Genomic DNA, 18,340 nt, shown 5'->3' with positions numbered 1-18,340 from the left:
CTCGACAAATTTATCCGAGTTTTCCCGATTTTTTGAAAACGAAATTCCCTGTCTCTTCCCCGACTTTTCACTGATTTTCAGGTAGGTGACTACTCTGGATCAGTTTAAACTATAACCCGAAGCCTTTTATTTGCAAATGCAGTTGACGATTCAACCTTTCATTTTCTGATAATTTCGAGGCTTTTCACTAAACTTCGTCATCACAGAAACCAAAGACGATTTTTTTAGAAAAAAAACATCCAAATATCTACCAGCGTAGATCTAGTTTAAAAAATGTCCATGTTAAAGTAGTGAATTCTGTTTTAAGGTTATTCTATTTCAGTTTTTGAGAGAAGAAAACTGAATTTTGACTTGATTTAAACATAAATTTAAATTTATCAATTTAATAATTTTAAAATTTAAAAAACTTTGTTTGAGAAAATTGTCTTTTAGTTTAAATGTATCAAGTTTACGTTTAACGAACAATTTTGAGCAACTGGCCCCTGATATCTATAGATAAGGGCCATTCTCGCGATTCTAGGATTGAAGGTATCTTAACATTCGGGGCGGCCCGATTCAAAGATTTAATTAAGGCTTACCTGTATATACGTATCCGCGCACTTCAACTTCGGCTAAACCTAAATATTCCCGTTTTCCAATTCCGTGATGTTGAACTGTAACATATCTACCGATTAGAGGTGTACTACAACGTATAAAAATATGTCCCCCGCACAGAGCAGGACCGTGATATCCACATTTCACGTTAGATCCGGGAACACCTGCGTTCGTTCTAGCAGTATTGTTACCTACACGTACTTCAAGATTACGAGATCTTCGTTCTGAAATATCATTAATGTAAACGAATGTAGGTAAAAATCCCCCGGGTAAAATTCCCTTCATAGGTATAAAAATCACCAATTCTTCGAAGTAGGTATAAACCCTACACCAATTCATCAATGGAGTGCATATATATACAATTTTAGGTCGCAAATTGCCTAACTATAGACAACTTAAGCGAGTTCACACTGTAAAGTTACGTTTGGAAAAAGCCATCGAAATGGCCACAAATTGGCCCACATCGATGCCGAGAAGAAAAAATATATTTTCAGTACTTTTATTTAATGATAGGAGGAATTACTTTTCAATGCTGTCACATGATCCTTACCCATAGATCTGGGTTGTTAGGTTAAAGGTAAGATTAGCTTTCGACTCAAATTTCAACTCAAAAATGGAATACCCAGATCACGTCGAATGTTCTCATGCGCAAAATCCTAAAACGAATACGATAATAGAAAAAAAGCTTACTCCACGAATTATCTGGATTGTTATCACAGTTAGTAGCGTCTGATCGATCATACAGGTCGACACCCAGCACGACGTGTTGCGCGTCAAGATCAACTTGAAACCAGGCGTCAGTTTCATTCTTAGTGTGGCAAAGTCCCTTTTCTCTCCCGCCGCTAATCAACCCATCGACGCATTTGTCAGGTCCATAAAGACTATAAGTGAGAACAGAAGACGACGTTGCCTGTTTGTCGCGAGCTACATTACCTAGAAGACAACAACAGAACAACATTTCAGATACGTGTGTCGTACATGGCATTAGAAAACATATATACAGCGATTTCTCTGTTTCGACGAAATCCTTTCGATGGCATTATCCGATCATGTTTTTTACACTGTGACTACACAAATTCAATTATTTTCAGCCACTGTTATGCTTTTCGACAACACATATAGTTAAAAAACTATCAGTCCTATATAACTTAGCAGTATAATGAAAGTTTGCTCATTATACGTTTCATATGTCACCAGGTTTGAGTATTACATAACATTGATCAGTTTTTGTCAGTTAAAAGGGATGTCGCAACCTCAAATTTTCCATTTATACTATTTTGCATATAGCTGCGATCACACGAGCGTTTTTAGCACCGGCCAAATTTGGCTCGAGCCTGATCCGTGCCAATTTGGTCCAGGCCAAATCATCTCCTCGTGATCGCGGCTATAGTAGAGACCAAAGACGTTTGCGTTGCATTCTTTATCTTTTGCTGAAATTATTCGGCGATATCTCGCGTATTAAACTTACGCGGAAATACCGTAATCTTCTCACGTAGGATGACTAATTGGGATATAGTCAAAACGTCGAATGAAACTTTCCGGACTCTTTCCCCGAACCAGAACCAAACCAGGGATTTTAACGACAGTACATTCAAACATGGAGACTATAGGCGATATGATGATGAAAAATCCCTGCGATTTGAAAATGTTTTCAAAACTAAGAATTCATTTAATCGACGAATTAAAATGACTCGGCGTTTCGAACTCCTGCTAGAGAGAACCGCGTCAGGTGTGTGAGTGTTGATGTCCGAATCGGAATGGTTCGAGGCTTCGGACTCGCAACCGGCAGCAAACGTAATTTATATCGTTTCGATCTTAACTTACCGATTTGACATCCGGGTCCGTTCCATCCGGCATCACACTCGCTGTCGTCTGGACATTTTAGTTCAACCCCAGGTGTCTGTGTTACTGGTGCCAGACCGGGTTTACAGTGTTTCGCCCACTTGCTGTTGTTACAACTACTACCGTAACAAGTTGTGGCTAGAAAAGAATAGGTAAAACATATCCGAGAGACATTTTATCAACAAACCTTGAAAAACTGTTCGTCTTCCAGTCTATAGTTCGGGTTTTAGTGACTTTTGAATGAACTACAAAAAGCAGACGTTAAATATTTTATCAGCTCACTTTCAAAACTGATCATCCACACTTTACTTGTGTTCAGTGCTTCACCTGAGACTTTTTTAATTGAATAAGAACTACATTAGACATATTATCTGCACACTTTAAAACACTGATCATCCGCACTTCACATGTGTTCAGTGCTACCCCGAGATAATTCGAATTGAAAAGTGAAATACAAGCACCATACATTAGACATGATCACCACACTTTCTACAATGGAACCTCGTTGATAGAAGTATTGAGGCTAAAAGTGATATTGACAAACGAGCTTCGTATTATGATATGAATATGTTAGCTGGGCGACATTCTTGTCATACCACACCACTCCCTGTACAAATGTACGTTGTGTAAAGTATGTATTTCGTATTTTTGTTTTTGACTTTAGAATTCCTTGACGATTAGGATGAAGTCAAAACGCTGAATAAAATATTAGCTCATGGGAAGATTTTTGGACTCTTTTTTTGTATTGTCGGATTATATCTTATATCGTTCGAGTGAAGTTCCTTCTTTGTAGGGATTTGAACCTGATGGCATCGCGAGACTCTGCCACGTTCCTCCCTCGCACGGATTTGAACCTGATGGCATCGTGAGACTGTCACATTCCTCCTTCGCAGGGATTCAAACCTGATAGCTTCGCGAGACTACCTCGTTACTCCCTCTCTCGGAGATTCGAACCTGCTGGTACCAGGACTCGGTTGTTTCAGAGAAAAAAAAATACTTTTTTCAGAAATTGAATGAACTGGGGATATTTCCGGTTGAACAAAAGAAGCTTTCAAATCGCATTTCAATTCCCGATCTATCTCTATAGCAACGTTTGCGTCATAAATGACACCGGAAATAAATTATCAGCGTAAAAAACAGACGAACAAAAGCAAATGTTTCGATCATTTGCCAATTTTCCTTTTGTGTCGGGTTTCCGCCCGCGTTGATCAATAAAATGGGAAGTTTTCTGGATCTGGATGATATATGATGACCGTCCTATTTTCGAAAATCGTTAATTCTTAAATCTATTTATTCAATTTGTCTGCGATCCATTTTGTTTTTAGATATTTCTCTCAATCTTTGGAACGCACACCTCAATTTGGTCATAATACCACCAGTGAAACTATACTTTCCGAATAAACCGTCGTTTTCTATATCAATTCCACACTGTACTGAAGGATTTCTAAAACGTCCTACTTTTTCGTGTTGAAAAGTGGAAAGATTTTAAGTCATTGTTAGATTGTCAATTTCCTGCCTACGAATGGACTTAGATGATTTGAAAATAATTTTGAACGGCAGGCATGGAAAAATATCGTTCAAATCGGTTTAGTTCACCTTGCTATAATGTCTGCATGCACTGGTTAATATGATATAGTTGTTAGGTTACATAAATTGAGAATTCATACAGACTTGAAATCGAATAGTCGTGTTTCTTGAACATAGTCCGATAGACGAACCGATCGGATCGAAAGATCATCAGGTAGGCAGGATTTTGTTCAACAATTAATGTATGGAATTCTTTTTGAAATATAGAAATGGAAGTTTCCGAATATGGATATTGGATATCAAAGAGGCAGCTTATGATTGTCAACACTCCAATGCTGACAAGGAAACAAGCTGTGACGTCATGTGCACGGTGTCTTAAGGTCTTAATGTTTTCAAGTGACATATGGCCATATTGCCGGTACCAAATATCATGGAACTATAAGGGAATAGTCGCCGAGATGGAGTGGGCGTCGGCGTTCTGTGTTAATATCATGTAAAATGGCCCGACCAACAGTCGAAAGTACAGCTATACATTGAACTCCTTCCGTGGCCCTGAGCGTGAGAACGCGTGGTAAACCAAAGTTTTTCCTAAAATGGAATGCGCCACGGAAAACTTATACATCAATAGATTAATGAATTTTCTTTACCGTCTCTCCGTTGAATTTCCACTCGAATTTCATTCACGATAAATGATTAATACGAACTCACATCCAGTTTTATTTACCCACGGCAGGCCGGATTAGCCGCTAGGAATTTTTTCATACTTGGTTAATTTTCAGCATGATTGATCCGACCTGGTTACTTAAAAACACCATTGATAAAATACTATGTCCGTGTTGAGACGATTCTATAACGAGAATCCGACAATAAAGACGAGAAAATATAAAAGTTACTTCAGGTATCATATTTAGCCTTATTTTAATTTCGTCTGTCTGCTATGACATTTTGGATCAATTCAGAAATCCGCCTTGAAAGCTGGTTTCGTAATGTTGTTTGTGAAGACGCGCGCACGCAATTAAGAATGAAAATGTCAGTTCTGAAAAGCACACGAAAGTACACTTGGGCGATGTTGAATTCATAAAAATGGCATGAAAATGAGAAAAACCCGATAAATACCAATCACGACGCGCACTTCGAATAATGTATGAAATTGATTTAATTATTCGGTAAAATAAAGATTACACAAATTGAAGAAACCTTTTCATTCTAAATGAATTCAGCGATTCAGTAAAAATCATGATAAGCTACTAATAACGTGATAAAACTACGCAATAAATCGCGAGAGACGAATAAAATATGAGTCCCACAATCACAAGTTCGAAAAAGATTTAAAACATCAAAACTATAAGGAATTTATAAAAAACTCAAATTTTCGGTTTTATCCTAAAAACCATTCTCAAGAGTGACTAAAACTATGACATTTCACAGTATATATACCAGTAACAACGACGCACACTATTGCACATGAAAACTAGGTAATATTAACCAGAGAGGAAATGTATAGGCACAAAAGTTTATTATGAGGGGAGAAACCAAGGTTACCATTGACACAGGAATTTGAATGGGAATTTATTAAAGCCGACTCAACTATGTGACGTCGGGTAATACTGTGAGAGGGAAAAATTATTCGAGAAATATAGCTGCCAACTGTGTGTACCGTAGTAGGCTATCGATAATTTGTTAATATTACCTAGTTTTCATGTGCAATAGTGTGCGTCGTTCTTACTGGTATATATACTGTGAAATGTCATAATTTTAGTCACTCTTGAGAATGGTTTTTAGGATAAAACCGAAAATTCGAGTTTTTAATAAATTCCTTATAGTTTTGATGTTTTAAATCTTTTTCGAACTTGTGATTGTGGGACTCATATTTTATAAGCTACTAATGACGACATTTTTATTCTTAACTCAATAATTTCAACGATTTAGTAAAACTATGATTAGTTACTTAAGACGACCTTCCCATTCTCAATGACTTCAAAGATTCAGTAAAATAATTATTGGTATGACGACCTACCCATTCTCAATTACTTCAACGATTCAGTAAAATTACGACCAGTTACTAATACAAAGACTTTTCCATTCTCTATAACTTCAACGCATTCATCAAATCTTAATTACCTCAATTTCGCAATTTAATTTTCCACTGATCACTGGGGCACTTGTTTTTCTATCAAAAATCGTAGCGTTCTTTAAGACTCTTTCGTTGGGGATTAAAGAAAAAACAAACCCTGATCATTCGTTTTTGCGATTTAATCATTTAACCAGAAAGAAACTTTCCATGATGGGTTTTGGTATTGACTTTGAACTTGAAAAGTGAATGGAAATAACTGCGTTGATGCGGTGCATGTTCAATCCATACTTTCAAGGTAAAACGTCAGTAATTATACTTACCATGACCACTGGATACAGTCTGCTCTCGATATAAGCGCCAAGAACCCACGACATAGGCCAAGTAGATTGGCCATACAGTACATGGGGTACAAGCTTCAAATCCAAGATTCAACACGAGTGTTTTGAAGCTGTTCACAGACTGAACCCCAAGGCCAACTGCTAGCTGTACCCTGAGGGCCTATAGCTAGTCTAACGATTGACCAAGTGGAAGAGGAAAACAATATTCACCAGCGGAAGATAGACAGTTACGCAATATTAATAATGGGCATTTTGGACTTGACAATTTTGAACCCGTGAGACAGTGACATAAAACAACTTTAGCATAAACTGCGATTCGGGCCGGGACAGTAACTAAACCAGAAGCTTCTATATATAAGTTTTTCAAATTTCAGGGCAGTACATATTAAACCAGGCCGGCCGGTGACTGTTGAAATCAAGTTCATCAACTGAATGTGGCTTTCAATTGTTTTATGATAGGATGCATCTTTTAATGTAAAGCAATTCAGGCCTTAGCTTAATACTAAGTATAAACAAAATCAAAATCATCAATCAGTGTTGCAAACTAAACACAGATAATCGGGCGATTGCTAACGTAAGGGCATAAAATGAGTTCAATTGATGACACTTTAAACCATCTTTAATTACTTAAAAATAGTTTTGATGGGTTCATCTAACGACGAAACCCATAAAAACTCAAAGAAACAAAATGAACAACACAAGTTTTATGTATTATAACTGAACGTACCTTTTACGCGGGTTGAACCAAAAAATACGACTAGAAACGAAGCTAGAAATAGTAAGACTTTGGTGGCCATCGGATTCGAATACGAGTTCACTTCCTAAGTCGGTAAATGTTAGATCCAGTCAAATCGTAGACAATTGTCTTCCTACGGTCTATACGGTTTTAGAACGATGAACTTGGAGAGTTTATTGTCCAATTCGCAATAAAAAAAGTCTTCTGCATAAATAAGAATAAGAAGTAAGTTGCTAAATATGTTCCGCAATGTTCCGGAATGTCTATTTACAAGTACCCCGTGGGGTATGTCACCCGGGTTTCCCGTCGCACCCGTGCGCGAGAGCCTGTCGATTCGTGTTTAAAAACAAACCAATTAACGCGTAAAAAAGGTAAAAACAAACAGAAATGCCGATTTCGATCGGTTCAATTTGATTCAATTTGATTACGTCGTTCTCTACCACAGCTGGACGCGCACTATCGTCCTAAAATGGTAACTTTCATAGAAAAAGCAAACAAACGAAAACGGAATAAACTTCCTCTTTCATAACTTGTGTTGCGAATATGTGTATAGATTTACTGAACTAGATATTTTAAATATCTAGTTCAGTAAATCTATTCGATTCTAGTTTTTTGCTTCCTGCATTAGAGCGCATAATATTATCTTCGGCAGTTAGGGATGTTTTCAGTTTCACCAGGCGCCATTATGGGGGCATGTACCTCAGCGTGCCGCAGCATCGTTGAACAGATTTAAACATATTATTTCTGTTGCACTTAAACCTCAAGCGCGATTTACTTATTTTCTTTTATCACTACTTATTTTAATTGTAGTTCATCCCCTTTTGCCACACCGATTAGATTTACATATCGTTAAAAAAGGTGACGATTTCTATTTTCTGATTGTGTTCATATTATTTTCCGCAAAATTCTGACACGGCTATAGTTTAAAAGCAATACGTCTTTTTTCAGGAAACGTTTGAGAAAAATAGGTAATTTCGTGGCACTGTGAATAGTTCAGATACAATTTAGAACTTTTTTTTCCGAAGAAGAGAGTTTTACCAGAAGATCTATCAATGATGCAATCGTAAAAAATTTTTCATAGAAACGCGCGCGGCCACCGGTTGTGTTTAGCGCAAGGCGCGCGCGTGAGTGGTCGATTTTCTGTTTCACCTTGGCAGTGGCGATCATCTCGTAGAGATCGTACTGCGGGAATATGTGAAGAACCAAATAGCAACAATCGCCTTCGAAAAATTAGGCAAAAAATTGAGAAAACTATGGAAGCCCTGAAACGACATTACGAATTACGTTTTACGAAATACGTTTTACAAACGTTTTCCATTTTCTTATTAGCTATTGCTTCAAATTTTTTTCGGAAAAACACGGGCTTTGCAATGGAGTCGAATCATGACTGAAGATTGCAGTAGAATCTGACTGAATTTATTTTGCATTTCGAAATATATACATGTATATATCCGTGATATTGAGGGAGTTTCGTACGCATTTCTTATTACAAGTAATAATGAGACCAAGGAAGTCAAAAAGTGACTTATGATAATTTCAAATGATTAAACGTATGGAGATTCAGCCTGCATACACCCTGATTCATTAATTAATAAATTACAAACACTGGCACTGTCCTGTTTGGCAAGGGAACAATGATTTAGACGATACAAAACTGGACATTATTCGGGGTTCATGGAGATAAAAAGGAATTGGACTCCATATCGGTGCGGATACAATTGTTCAATTGTAACAAATGATCAGAACAAGTCTTAGCTTTTAATAATGAAAATATATATTTATATTTGAAAGCAAAGCGTTTGTTTGGGCTGCAATGTCATCGATGATCGTTATTAGTTGAAGCATTCGGCAAAAAATACAACCGATCACACTACTTAAGTACTGCCTTCTGCCTGCTACCCAAAGTTTAATATTCACGACACGGAGAGTGCACCACAACCTTGACCTCTTGTTCGAAATGTTGTGGTAAATCGTTGCCCAAAATGCAAGTCGTAAAACGTAACTCGTAAGACGTAATTCGTAAAACGTAATTCGTAATGTCGTTTCAGGGCTTCCATAGAAAACTAATATATTTTCATTCCATTATTTATTCATCACCAAAGTCAAACATACCTTAATGCTGAACACAGCGACGTACCAAACAGTAAAATGCGTTAATTAAGTTTATGAGAAAAGATATTGAAAGGAACTATGTTTGTGATCTAAGGTAAGTAACCTCATTCAAAAAACATAATTCTTAAGGTGAAAACAGAAAGAAAAAAGGCTTTTCCTACCTTTTTACATGTCCAGGTGGCATAACGTATAATTCATGAGGGTGTGGAACCGTTGAAAGCAAGGTACAGCACACATTGCAACGTTACATTGAATACACTTATATTTCGATTGTTTTCTGCCTCTGGGTCGAGTAGAATCTGAGCAAACTACACAATTCGGCCTGCCGCTTTCAACATTCCCTGGAAAGGGTGTTTCTACCAAACTTTGTGGCATTTCTCCAGTTGGTTGACGGCCACGAGAAAGTGGGGTTTCGTTTATATATCCTTCCAGTAGTGATTCGGACGCCATTCGCTGAAATCTCTGCAGAGTGACATTGCCATTGTTATGCAACTTGTGTATTGATTATGTAGGTATTCAGCATGCACACTGATAAGAGGGATTGAAATATTCTCGGGTACCACTTTCGAGATCTATGTGGAAATCTGTAGGTTTTTGTACGCTGATCCGAGACGTCAACGCCTCCCATGTATTTGTTATACTCATTGATACAACTCGGCTTCATGATGTCCCGAAAACCCGTTTCTGTTCCACGTGCACGTATCTGTTTATCCACACAGTTATTTGTATATACATTTGTGAGGACATGTACCCTTTTGTATCATGCCATGCGACAACTAACATCTTTCCATTACGACTGAAAACTGGGTCATCGCCTTTAGATAGTGGGTTGTGATGCGGTTTAATTGACAAATGTAATCCTTTTTGTGACACACGAATTGTTACACAGATACCAGTTTGACGATCACTAAACAATGTAGCTAGCGGTACACTGGTATAAAATTGTCCATGAACACAATGTGGCCTTTATCATAGTTATACTCACAAAGTTTATAAACAATTCTATACGTAGCGCTGTTCTCATCTTCAGTGTCCACATCATTTCGATCATCGGCAGCATGGATTTCCCTGTGTAAGGAATCCAATCTACTATATATGCTGACTTGGAACCTGAGAGAACAAATGCCTTGTACCCCCATTTATCTGGTTTATTTGGGTTGTACTGCTTGAATGTACTTCCGCCTTTGAAAGCAATTGTCATTTCATCTAGGGCTATATGTTATGACGGCACATAAAATTGCTTGAATTTAGGTATAAGTAGATCTATAAGTGGTTTTGTTTTGAAGGCTCTCACATGACCTGGTTCCCCACGTGGTATTCTGTTCTCATTGTTGACTTAGTGAAGTAAACTCATAATCAAGGTGAATCGATCTCTTCTCATTATTTTTTTGAACCCAGGTGTTTCTGTTGTCCAGTAAGTATCCCAGTATAGTTCAATTTCATGCTTTTCTACCAGTCCCATTATGAAGCATATAGAAATAAAAGCTTTCATTTCATGTATTGTTACAGGTTTCCATTCACGAAATCGCGACCTTGGTTTTAGATTCACGTTATTTTCAAGAAATTGTTTGAAATTGTTTCACACGCAATTTTTCAACTGTTTACATTGGTGTTCACAATCCACTCTTCTCGTATGGCTATGTAATTTCTTACCGGGTCTGTTAGTGTATTCTTTCGCGTAATTCTCAGCAATCAGTATTAATATAAATCCGACAATAAACAACACGATATCCATATTGTAGTTTCAACACTAGACGGACTTGAAGCCCCTGGCAGACGGTGCCGGATTGAAAAACTTGCAACACGAGATCACTCGCTCCTCACCAGCTCACATTGGCACATACAGCGCAGGCCCGAGCGTATGTCGCCGCCACAGACGATGCGCTATTACGTATAAATCGAACGTATTCTCTATGAATGTCCCCGTGAAAAACAAATATTCAAAGGCCCTTGCCACGCGACGCGTCTATGGAATGTAGGATGGTATCCGGTTCTGCTATTTATATCATCACAAAAGAAGTCGAAGTAGTTATAGTGTTTGCCTCGATCAGTTTTATATTTAGCATCAAACGGTGTCTACGCACCACAGTTATCATCCAGCGTTCATGTAGAGTACACGCTAGCGCTCAATTTGATCTCAGAGTTTCAGCGCAAGGTACTACACTTGCTTACCGAAATCCAAGCTGATGCGAGGAGGTGCCTAGCTGATAGAAAAGATAATGAATCGGACATTCATATCAACGCATTATCGGACATAGAGGATTTTCCAGCTTCTCAAATCAGAATTAAGCGACCCTGAGAAACATGTAACACTGGTATGTTGTTTAAGTTGATTAAAAGTAGGTGGTGACACATATAAGGATGCAATATCGAATGTTATGAAGAGGTAAATATTATTCAAGCTGCATCTTTTATAGATTTCATTTTTGACCAACAGTACTCTTAAGTCGATGAATACTCCCAGGAAAACCAACCCCCGTGAAGCTAGTTCCCGGTTCCCGGTTTGGCTCCCGATTGAAAATCATTTTGTGTGCGATGATCAAAACAAACATTTGCGCGATGTGAGCGTCAGCTGTTGCTCGGATTTTGTATAGTGTGCTTGACTACAGAGACGCTGGTGATCTAATTTCATTTTGTCTGCCTACAGAGATGCGGATGACCTCAATTCTGGAGAATGTAATAGTGGAGAATACTGCGATGTGAGCATCACCGGTCTGATACGAGGAAGATTGTACTGCATGATTTGTTATATGTTGCTAGTTTTTCACACAGCCAATTGCGTTACTGCCCTGGGCCCGGTTTAGGTGATAATTCTAATGGAAAATGCTTAATTGGGGGTAGTTAATTGGTTTACCTTTGTCAGCGATATGAAGTTCATTATGAGTTTTACGGTTTGCTCGGCTACCCGTACTGGCGGGGTAGTCTAGATAGGCAAATGAAAGCTCCGGTTTGCTTATTACTTAATGTGGTACATATGGTGGTTTAAAAAAAGATTTCATAATAATACGCTCAAAGTATAGGCCTACCGCGTGGGCTTCGTAGAAAGACCACTGCCTGTGGCCTTCCCAAATTTTAATTGATCTGTCCGATTTGGTTTCGTCCAATCGAAAGACTGCCTTAGGTTAGGGCATTTTTGGATCACATCACTCAGGAAATGACTCACGCTTTTGGGCCCTTTCGACGGTCCCACGTGTTTCATTTGAGCTATAGACCACAATGGTGACACCATGATGGTCAGAAACTGACCAATTGAGATATTCCCGAGTCTGAACACCTGACTGCGAATTTCGAAAATTTATCAAGTCATGTTTGTTTTCAAACTACCGAGGCATCATCATTGCAAATTCATAAATTGACCATCACTGACCACCACTGACCAATTCAAACTTCTCGAATATGAGTTCGATACCGCCTTATGGTGTCAAACTAGAAAGGATTCGCCATAAATATCGAGAATTCATAAATTGACCATCACTGACCACCACTGACCAATTCAACCTTCTCGAATATGAGAACGATATACCGCGTTATGGTGTCAAACTAGAAAGGATTCGCCATTGAAAATTCATGAATTGACCATCACTGACCACCACTGACCAATTGAAACTTCTCGAACTTAAGAAAGATATACCGGTACCGCATTTGGTGTGAAACTAGAAAGCATTCCCCATTAGAATCACTGACCACCACTGCCCAAGTGAAACTTCTCGAATATCGTCGAATTCGAAAGTGGTTGTCGTCGTATTGTTATTTTTAGAGACCAGCAGTATGTTTTGCTACTGTTTCTGAATGGCGTTGACATGATGGAAATATATTACTCCTTAATAGGTTACACATCTGGATCACAGCACCTCACTTGCCGCAGTGCGTTATTTTGACTGCATAGTAATGCTAATACATAACCTTTTTTACTACTTGACTCAAAGCTTGACGCGAATCATCTGAACAGTACTGCGTTTGAAAACGAATAGAAAATGTTTGCGAGAAGCACCTGCAAATAAGTTATGATAAGATTAAATCTATGGTTAATCGATACTAAAAAAAACAATTAAATCACAGGCAAGATGACTAACAACCGTCTTTCAACCAATCAGCGCGATGCCAATTAATTAAATCATTAAACGCATTAGGCTCCTAATATTTGTAATCATTTGTCGTTCTGTAAACTTGGCCACTTTTGTTTCAGAAAACCGCGTACTAGACCAGTGGTCACCAAGGCATTAAAAAAGTTTTGAAAATTCGATGGTAACGATTTGTCCGTCAAAAAACTGTTTCGTTAATATTTCAAGTTTTTTTTAACTCTTGTACAGAATTCACTATATGAAAAGTATTCATAGGAATTGAAATTCGGTGTGATATCAGTCACCTGTTACCCCTTTTTCATTGTCCACGAGTGTACAAGCTTTCAGCTGAATTTGACCTTGACCCTTGACAGTGGCGTACGTGCGCGTCCTTAGTTACCGTGCGTGAACTTGCTGATTATATTTTTGCGCTGCGCTGTGTGTCATAATATGAATTTTCAATCATTGTTCTAAATCTTTAACAGATATTCATTCAGGAAATATGTTTTTGTGGTTTTTAGATTGATAAAATCATATTTCATTATAAAAATACGCAGTGGTCCTCCTGGTGGTGATTTTCCTAAAATGGCCGCCGTCGGCGATGTTTTCAATAATTTTTGACGTCAAATTCAAAGATTTCACAGGATAACACTGGATTATGTGCATACGATATCATATTTGATATTGGCAACAGATGAAGGAAGATAACGATGGCTTAATTGGTGTAAATGCGTACGATAGATGCTGTATTTACCTCTGAAATGCAATATTTCTGTTCTATTTCCGGGTTCTCGAGTCGACTGACCAGCTGACAGTAAGTACTGCTGATACGTGTGTAGGCTTTTAGTTGACTTTGTAGCTTACCAAAACCACCTGAACCATTTCTTTACGCAAAATGATAAATAGGTATGGTAGATTCTCTTTGTATAATGGCAGATAATTCGACATTCAATAGTAAAATGATACTCGAAAGACCTCCTGTCCTGGAGGACTGGACCTGGTGTAGTAGCCGTAGGTCACCGCAGCTCCACAATACTAAAAAGTTCATGCTGATACTTTGAAATGAAAAGGCCTAATGCACCGAAGCTGTTTCGGCAGAATATGTGACATGAATTTTTATCCGAATATAGGTCTATTGCAGACTGTACCAGGACTGAACTCAGATTGGCTATGCCGTAAAGACTTTCCAGTCGAAAATAAGTGGACCAGAATTTCATGTTTTAAGAAAAGGATGGAATTCACCAACAGGAAAGATGATTTGGCTGATAATGTGGCTGTGGCCACAGTTATATCTCGGTAAGTCAATATCTCATAGGCCTACGAACAGACGTAAGCACGAAATTCTGATTTTTTAACCTCCCTGCCCCATGTACGAAGTAATAACTGGTAAGCAGATTATATCTTAATTGTTTATTTTATTCGTATAGGACTATAGGCTACGGCTGACAGTAGAGCGAGCGGGAGGGAATAAACCCGAACATAACTCTATAACAAAACCATAAAGTTGCCCATTTCCCATCCACTTCTCTACTGTCAGACAAACAGATAGATAGACAGACAGACAGACAGACAGACATAGATAGACAGAATACATTAATAGTTAATAGACTGACAGTAGAGCGAGCGGGAGGGAATAAACCCGAACATAACTCTATGTTTTAAAAACCATAAAGTTGCCCATTTCCCATCCACTTCTCTACTGTCAGACAAACAGATATATAGACAGACATAGATAGACAGAATACATTAATAGTTAATAGGCTGACAGTAGAGCGAGCGGGAGGGAATAAACCCGAACATAACTTTATGGTTTAAAAACCATAAAGTTGCCCATTTACCATCCACTTCTCTACTGTCAGACAAACAGATAGATAGACAGACATAGATATACAGAATACATTAATAGTTAATAGACTGACAGTAGAGCGAGCGGGAGGGAATAAACCCGAACATAACTCTATGGTTTAAAAACCATAAAGTTGCCCATTTCCCATCCACTTCTCTACTGTCAGACATCACGGTGAAAATATTACTATCACTCCGAAAATGCACATAACAAAGTATAGGCCTTGATGTTTGGTACTTGATTGAAAATTTAGCTCTTACTACATTTTTGACATTTTCGTTCATTTTGTTTAGTTATAAAAAATCCACCGCACAGACATTTGCGTGGAACAGTTTCGATACTTAGCGTTTTCGTAGTATATAGACCCTGATTAATGAAGATTAACTTGGTTCGTAGAATATTGTCCCTTATAGTGCAATAAACTCGTCCATCTTTATTGACACTAGCATGTTTAGATTCCAGTCCTTGTTCGCCAAACATGCCAATTGTCCTCCAGACACGAACAAATTCTGGTACATGATAAATTAGCATGTGCATTTTCGGAGTGATGTTTGTGTCCGGAAACGCGTTCGGATACCACATACCGAAATCATCACAAAGCCTACCTAGTTCTTCAACTTCAGAATTTTCAAGGAAACGGTTTGCCGTATATAATGTATAGATTGAGTGAAATTTCTCAAACAAAAGTTGGAATAATGACTGAGTAGCTGGGTCAAATTCTAGTGCTTCACATAATTTACGCGGATTATTGATTCCTTTTGATTCATCGATTTTGAACATTTTATGGATATGATTGCCGACAAAACTATTCGAATGGTAGGCCTGTCGATCAATACCAATCTCAGATAGGATATTGTTGAGTTTTTTTTGGGTCGGTCCTTGAATACTATTAATTTCTTTGAAAATTTCATTCAGAAGAGATTGTTCCGGGGCTATTTGTGTTTTCAAAGTTGAGATGTCTTTTTTTAGCTTTGTGATGATGATGTTTTGTTTTTTTATGATAGAATCTGCTGATGGTTTGCGACCAGTAAAACATTCTATATTCGATACGCATTGTTTATGAAAAGGTAAGTTGCAATCTACGCAGTATGTATATTCATTTGGGTTTGCATTTTCAATAGAGCGAATGAAGCAGATGGATGCCGTGCAGTCAATTACCGATGAACCTTTACGGTGGGAAATTTTCATGAGATTAAGTAATTGGCTGGATGATTCAAAAGACAATTGTTTCGATTCGATTTCTAGTCTTAATTTTGAAACTACTTCTGATTGGTCTTGCCATTTTTTTGTTTAATTCAGGGTTCGATTCCCTTAAGTTTGTCTGGTCGTGTTCTTTGCACTTGTTTTCCATCATCTCAAAGAAACGGTGGCCTAATCCTAGGGAAATATGGAGAACTGGAGGAACGAGATGAAGCATGTCTGATGGTTTGAATAGCATTGATGATGAAATACTCAAGGTTTCTGGGCCGAATGATTGTGGTGATTTTGATGAATTTTCGAGATATGATGCGATAGTACGGTTTTGATATGGATGGGAAGATGGATTGTGTGGTGTTCTGTTCTTTTTCCTAAGATCTTCAAGTTTTACTTGGCACCATAAACAGGGATAGGTAGCCGAGGGCCCCTGGTGACCCATGCAGTTACACAGATATGCATAATCCCCAATGAGGAACATCCTAACAGGCAAATCTAATTTTCTATTATCAATCATTGTTGATATAGTGATATCATTAGCATCGATTTCATCTTTGAAAATCCCGAATACCGTTCTCATATTCTCAACAATATCAGTGCCTTCAAAATAGCCAATCATTTCGCTGGCATCTGCACTGTTGTTCCCTTCCCCATTTATAACCGAGTATATAATTTTTGTACTACCCCCTCCCTTGTCAATACCCACTTTGACCCAAACTTCATTGTGAAAATTTGGATGAAAACTCATTTTCTTTCGGTCAGATAGATTTTGTACAGTTCTTTGAATTTGTAACTTCAAATTGGTCAGAGTTGCATGAGGAGCTGTCTTTTTTTCATGGGTTCTCGAATTAACTTCTAATTCTGTTTGGCCTACAGTGATATAGGGGGTGAAAGATTTTCCCCTCTGCAAGATCTCTTGTCGGATTTTGTTTGCAGATGGAAAGATTGGCGTTCCATAGCTTTTTAGAACCCGTTTCAAGTCGAAAAGTCGTCTCATCGGCAGACGCAGAGCAAGTTTTAATTCAACAGATTGCGATGCGGTTAATGGTTTGAGTAGATGTAATTGTTGAGAATGGTCTATTGCAGATTTAGATAATTTGGGATTGTGTGATAGAAATGTTGAAAGCGTGATGCTGCTCTGATATGAATTGATTGGTTTAGCTGATATTGTGTCTAATACATTTTTCATTGTCAATGCTCGAGCTTCTAGAGTTTGGGAACTTGCCGCTGATGATGGGACATTAGGGATGCTCAATTTGCAAAACTTTTCAGGGCGAGACTTCGTTAAGTGACGAGCATCGAAGATGCTATTCATATTTCCTCCGCATATTTCTAATAAGCTTTTATTTCTGATTAGAGATTCATATTGTTCGTATTGCAATATCTGATTTTGTAACTCTTCTAATTTCTGATCTTTAATTTTGATTTGCTCTGCTAAATTTACATTTTCTGATTGCAAAACCAATTTCTCACTTTCTATCTGTCTCATTTTCGACTCAAGTAGTTTGATCTTAATTTCTTGTTTATTTTCAGTTGCAGTGTTCTCCGTTTGACAGCTGCGATCCTCTTTGAAATGATAGGTCGGTACAGATGTTTCAACGTTGGTACTTGGTACATACATAACAGGGGACGTAAATGGAGTACTGGTAAATGGAGGCTGAATATTTGATTCTTTTTCGTCAAATGAAGTTTGCGATTGAGGAGAAAACTGGCTAGACACACTTTCACTCAATAGGCTCGTATTTCCCCATTTTGCATTTCCTATTGAATCAATAGATGGTAAAATACAATCAATTTCAATGAATTAATTTTCATGCATACGAGTCCCTTCATTTATAAACCAATGTCGATCATTATCAGTTGAAATAAAAGATCAATGGAAGTGTACATATGGTACTAATTAATTTAGTTTTGTTGTTTTCTCATTAATCCATATATTCATAAATAGGAAGTATTAGTCACCAGTTAGTAAATATAATTCAACTTACCTAACCATTTTTATCATAATTTCTTTCC

At 37.8% G+C, this 18,340-nt stretch overlaps 1 protein-coding gene and 1 long non-coding RNA gene across 2 annotated transcripts; one reads left to right on the top strand and one right to left on the bottom strand.

Annotated features, from left to right (window-relative positions):
• Positions 1-567: 567 nt before the first annotated feature.
• Positions 568-1,579, bottom strand: LOC141913838 (fucolectin-5-like). The gene is made up of 3 exons (XM_074805002.1): positions 1,573-1,579; positions 1,285-1,527; positions 568-818 (listed from the first exon to the last, which is right to left on the bottom strand). Exons 1-3 carry the CDS (start codon positions 1,577-1,579, stop codon positions 568-570), a joined length of 501 nt encoding a protein of 166 aa, XP_074661103.1.
• Positions 1,580-13,870: 12,291 nt separating this feature from the next.
• Positions 13,871-18,201, top strand: LOC141914058 (uncharacterized). Its single transcript, XR_012620687.1, has 4 exons — positions 13,871-14,098; positions 14,415-14,580; positions 16,135-16,197; positions 17,858-18,201. It is a non-coding gene; the product is annotated as an uncharacterized LOC141914058 (long non-coding RNA).
• Positions 18,202-18,340: the final 139 nt, after the last annotated feature.

Source organism: Tubulanus polymorphus, chromosome 12 (genome assembly GCF_964204645.1).
Source record: "Tubulanus polymorphus chromosome 12, tnTubPoly1.2, whole genome shotgun sequence".
Lineage (NCBI taxonomy): Eukaryota > Metazoa > Nemertea > Palaeonemertea > Tubulaniformes > Tubulanidae > Tubulanus > Tubulanus polymorphus.
Note: the sequence above shows the minus strand (reverse complement) of the source record. Positions and strands in the feature narration are given on the sequence as shown.

Bases quoted from the DNA above. Each gene is read 5' to 3' on its own strand.
- LOC141913838 (XM_074805002.1), bottom strand. The intron at 819-1,284 runs GTAAGCTTTTTT...ATGATATTTCAG, and splicing joins CAATCCAGATAATTCGTGGA to AACGAAGATCTCGTAATCTT.